Source organism: Sinocyclocheilus anshuiensis, unplaced genomic scaffold (assembly GCF_001515605.1).
Source record: "Sinocyclocheilus anshuiensis isolate Anshui unplaced genomic scaffold, SAMN03320099.WGS_v1.1 scaffold513, whole genome shotgun sequence".
In the NCBI taxonomy this organism is placed as follows: domain Eukaryota; kingdom Metazoa; phylum Chordata; class Actinopteri; order Cypriniformes; family Cyprinidae; genus Sinocyclocheilus; species Sinocyclocheilus anshuiensis.
In genome coordinates this window covers 1,172,791-1,178,010 of record NW_015537972.1, presented here as the reverse complement: position 1 = coordinate 1,178,010, position 5,220 = coordinate 1,172,791, and the positions used below count along the sequence as shown (strand labels likewise).

Here is a 5,220-nt window from a genome sequence, read left to right as displayed (position 1 = left end):
CACTTACCAGATGCTTTCCTTTATTATGTAGCTACAGTAACTAAGGGTTAATCATTTTTAATGGTTAATCTTGAACAATGATATCTGGTCTTTTCTCATTGCTTTCTTTGATCAACATTAAAGGGATAGATAAGTTGAAAATGAAAATCATCATTTACTCAACCGACTGACTTTTCCTCTGTGGAACTCGGAACGAGTTATTCTGCAGAATGCTAAAGCTGCTGACAATGAAAGTGAAAATATGCAAACCCCTTATTATGAATCAAGTTTCCATTAAAATATTATTACGTAGCCTATCGAAATGTCAATTATGATTGATCACGTGATCATGTAAAAACACAATGACTAACCCCACCCCTTAACACAACCGTCACAGTGACATGAGCAAACCAGGTAACAGTCGGAAATGCCCTCCGGTCTGGCCTCGCCCACTGATCCGGAAACTCCCATTGCTCCCATTCTGCAGAGACCAGGGGCCATGTGCATAAACTGCTTAGACTAGTCTTAAAAGTTTAGTCATCTAATTTGTTTCTGCAAGACTGGTCATCATTTTTTATAATCAGTCACACAAAAAAGTAGATTGGTCTAATTTAAATCTGAAAATTAAGGTTAATTACCACTTGATTAACTGCTAGTCAAACTAGCTTTTAAGACACAGTCTTAACATGATGATTATGTTAATGCAACTGGCCCCAGTACTTGTAATACTTCGGCACGACGTGTTGCCATGCTGTAACCTGTTTGAATTAGTTCGAATGAAGTTTGGCAGCTATGGAAGAGACAGAGTTATTATTGACTGTCCATTAATTTGTACTTAAATATCAGTCTGTTTCTTTCTTTCTTTCTTTTTGTTCTTAACACATATGGCGCTTGACAGCCTCAGTCCTCATTCCTCATTTTCTCTGTAATGCGAACCAGGGCTGTCATTGCACTGTGAAAATGCAAAACCTCCCTTTTTGTGTTAAGCGGATGAAAATACGGTTTTGAAACACGTGGTGACAAGGTGAATCAATTTTCATTAGAGGTGACAAGATGAAGCTTTAAAGCTTTCCAGCTAGAGGTGCTGAAAAGTGGTCCATTTCTCGAGGCTTTGAATGCACACTATATGGACACCTGCTGGTCCGTCGTAATAATGTGCAGAAAAAAAAAATAGTAGTGTGACAGTGCCAAAATGTGCACTACATGGTTAAAAGGGGCTTGATAAACTTAACATATACACTCGTAGCCTATCCACCTTATTTTTCCCGTAAGAGTGGTCGCGGCCATTTGTAAATTTAATGTGTCTGGCTTCCGGTGCAAAACAGCTCTTTTTGCTGCTTGATATTGCAAATTGGTGTGTCTTACCATATTATTTTAATGTAAAATCTTAATTATAATCACAATGGCTTGTAGTGCAAACAGTTTTACCGTTTACTGCACTTTGTTATTCTTCTTGTTATTTCCCTACGGCAGCTAATGAACCGGAAATCTTGCACATTCACAGAAAACGGCTTACTTCCGCGTTGAAGAATAAGGTGGATAGTAAACACATGTAAAATAAATAAATAAATAAATTCTTTAAAGTTTTTATGCTCAGTTGTTGTTTCATGATGTTTCATAATTTTGTAACTGCTTTTGTTCAAAAGTATTCCTTTTAGAATGGATAAAAGAGGGTTAATGTGATTAATGTGGAATAGACAGAATTTTAAAAACAATATTTTTTCACTGTCTTCAGGCTCGATTACACCAAAGGTGAACCCACTGCCTTCAAACGAAGCTTTGAACTTCACTGACGTCACTTCACTAAAACGATACAAGCCTCAATACAGAGCTCCATCTGAAAGTACTTGATATTCTCGACACAAGCCTCCAAGCCTCAGTATTAGTCATAACAGCACTAATTTTCATTGCTGAACTAATTCGTTGCTTTTACACTGCATCCGGAAATTATTCACAGCGCTTCACTTTTTCCACATTTAGTTATGTTACAGCCTTATTCCAAAATTTGTTACATTTATTATTTTCCTCAAATTTCTACAAACAATACCCCATAATGACAAAGTGAAAGAAGCTTGTTTGAAATCTTTGCAAATTTATTACAAATAAAAAACGCAAAAATCACATGTACATAAGTATTCACAGCCTTTGCCATGACACTCAAAATATAGCTCAGGTGCATCCTGTTTCCACTGATCATCCTTGAGATGTTTCTACAACTTGATTGGAGTCCACCTGTGGTAAATTCAGTTGATTGGACATGATTTGGAAAGGCACACACCTGTCTATAAGGTCCCACATTTAACAGTGCATGTCAGAGCACATCAGGACAATGACCCTAAGCACACAGCAAGAGTGGCTATTAGACAACTCTGTGAATGTCCTTGAGTGGTCCAGCCACAGCCTGGGATTGAACCCAATCAAATATTTCTAGAGAAACCTGAAAATGTGCTTTTGCCCCCATCCAACTTGACAGAGCTTGAGAGGTGAAGAGGCGAGGAGAAGAATGGCAGATAATTGCCAAATGATGATGATCAAAGCTTATTGCATCATACACTGTAAAAAATACGTGTAATTTTAACTGTAAAATTGTGTAAAAATGCTACGGAAAAAAACTGTTAATAGGTTAACAGTAAGTTCCCGTACTATATACAAGGAAAAACTAAATCTAACCAGACATTTCATGTAATTTTACAGTAAAAGAAGTAAAAATAACAAATCAATGTATAATTTACAGTCAAAAACTGTAAACTGATATTCCCAGAATTCCCTGCATGACACTCCACATTTGAAAGTATTTTGTTTAAATAATCATGTTTTTTTAAATAGTTTTTGTTATTAGTTATGAATATTTGGGCTTTATGTTACATCTTATGTTGTTTAATGAAAGTTTAATGCATTATTTAAGTATCATGTGTGTTACCATGATGGTGTTTTGTGTTTGCATGAATGACTCTGTGCACCTTCTATATATTAGTATATACTTCTGCTTGTGGCGAAGCTACTTGTGATGATCTTCGATTCTTCATGTGGCTTTCTCTTTTACCACCTGCATTATTATGGTGGTTGTCAGTATGTTAAAGGTACAAAAAAGAGTTTTATAGCAGTGTGCAGTTGAATTTACTGGTTTACATTCAAATTTTCTTGTTTGTAAATTACAGTTTATACTGTAAAATGTACAGTTTTTGGCCGTAAATGTGTTTACATTTTTTCTGTATTGTTTACAAAATTATTCTGGCAACCACAGCTGCCAAAATTATTTTGTAAAAACTACAGAATTTTTTTACAGTGTACCCAAAAAGATTTGAGTGCTGTAACTGGTGCCAAAGGTGCTTCAATGAAGTATTGAGCAAAGGCTCAATTTTTATTTTGAATAAATTTGCAAAGATTTCAAACAAACTTCTTTCCCGTTGTCGTTATGGGGTATTGTTTATAGAATTTTGAGGAACACAATGAATTTAATTCATTTTGGAATAAGGCTGTAACATAACAAAATTTGGAAAAAGTGAAGCGCTGTGAATGCTTTCTGGATGCACTGTAAATGTGCACAAAATGCAGTTCACAAGGGCGATGCCTTGACACCTGTGTTTATTTGGAATCACTGTAAATGACTGCTAACACATTTGGAATCAATATGAATCCCAGCAGTGAAAGACCTTTAATGTAGGCTACGACCTCAACCTCACAGTAAAAAGCACGTTTTCCCAAATCCCCTGGATTCATATAGCCTGCTTCTTAATTTTATTGGCCTTCAGACAGCAAGTTACTCACAGTTCCTTTAAGCAACGCTTTAAAACTGTGCTTTAGTTTCGCTTCACTGTTGTACACAGACACTCCTCCTAACTGAAGTACGAGACGCTTTTTAACACTTAAATTTCACCTGTAGCCTATATCATTATCAGCCGCATCCACATTGAGAAGAAACCTGGAATCAACTTATTTACCCTTTACTTGCTAAATGTAACAATTGGGAACACGGCATTGTCATCTAACCACAACACAAGCCCGGTGAGACCTTTTCGCAACCCGTCTTTCACACGTCGCAGTTCCGGGTCTTTTTGTAGGTTGGGATAGTGACTATGGAAGTATGAGCGACGCGCTGGAGTTGAAGCCCATTCAAGTTGTCTGTGACAACAATAACGTCTCGAGTGACCAAACGATTGAGGTAAGTTTTCAAAAATGTGTCTTTAATTCATTCTAATCTAGTCTTCAGGTCATTGACAAGTTTGGTTACTCATGATGTTTGTGCAAGTTTACGCAAACGTCCAGCCCTACAAGAGAACACTAGTTTTACCCTGAGGGACTTGCATTGTTGTTTCGGTTTGATCGTAACTAAAAACTTTTTTAGTTTTACTTTTTAATTCCGTACAAAAGGTACTGTGGTGGTACCGTAATGCTTAACTAAATACATGCCATGACCTGAATGATTACCATAATCATTAATTAAAAAAAATAGCCAACAAACCAGCCTGGAGTGCGTTTCCCAAAAGCAACTATGGTCGCAAGTTCTATCGTTCCCAATAAAGTTCAATGGAACTACGACAATAGTTAGCGAACGATGGACGCACACCTGACCAGGTTTTGAGACCAAGGACTATGAAACTATCTTAGGCTGGTTTGAGATGTGGTTTTATTTATTTAATAATTAACTTTTTTTTTTGTCGGCAGGATTAGGCTACATGGCTGAAAAAGTAGAAAAATGTTAGGTTGTAAAATGTCATGTGGTGTGATTCTCAAAAATGTAAAGATATTTTTGTTATTATTGATGTGTGTGTGTGTGTGTGTGTGTGCAGGGTCGGCGCCAGAGCGCACAAAGTGAGGGGGCAGGCACAATTTTTTGGGGGGCTGCTTTGAAAAAAACAAATCTTTCCAAAAAATAGCCAACAAACCAGCCTGGAGTGCGTTTCCCAAAAGCAACTATGGTCGCAAGTTCTATCGTTCCCAATAAAGTTCAATGGAACTACGACAATAGTTAGCGAACGATGGACGCACACCTGACCAGGTTTTGAGACCAAGGACTATGAAACTATCTTAGGCTGGTTTGAGATGTGGTTTTATTTATTTAATAATTAACTTTTTTTTTTGTCGGCAGGATTAGGCTACATGGCTGAAAAAGTAGAAAAATGTTAGGTTGTAAAATGTCATGTGGTGTGATTCTCAAAAATGTAAAGATATTTTTGTTATTATTGATGAATATATATATATATATATATATATATATGTATGTGTGTGTGTGTGTGTGTG

At 36.6% G+C, this 5,220-nt stretch overlaps 1 protein-coding gene across 1 annotated transcript in view; it reads left to right on the top strand.

Annotated features, from left to right (window-relative positions):
* Nucleotides 1–3,625: 3,625 nt before the first annotated feature.
* LOC107670486 (TPA-induced transmembrane protein-like) overlaps nt 3,626–5,220 on the top strand; it is a 10,226-nt gene continuing 8,631 nt past the window's right edge. Inside the window, exon 1 of the mRNA XM_016463105.1 lies at nt 3,626–4,141. Within this exon, the coding sequence (XP_016318591.1) occupies nt 4,064–4,141 (78 nt within the window). The 5' untranslated portion in view covers nt 3,626–4,063. The remainder of the gene's footprint in view (nt 4,142–5,220) is intronic.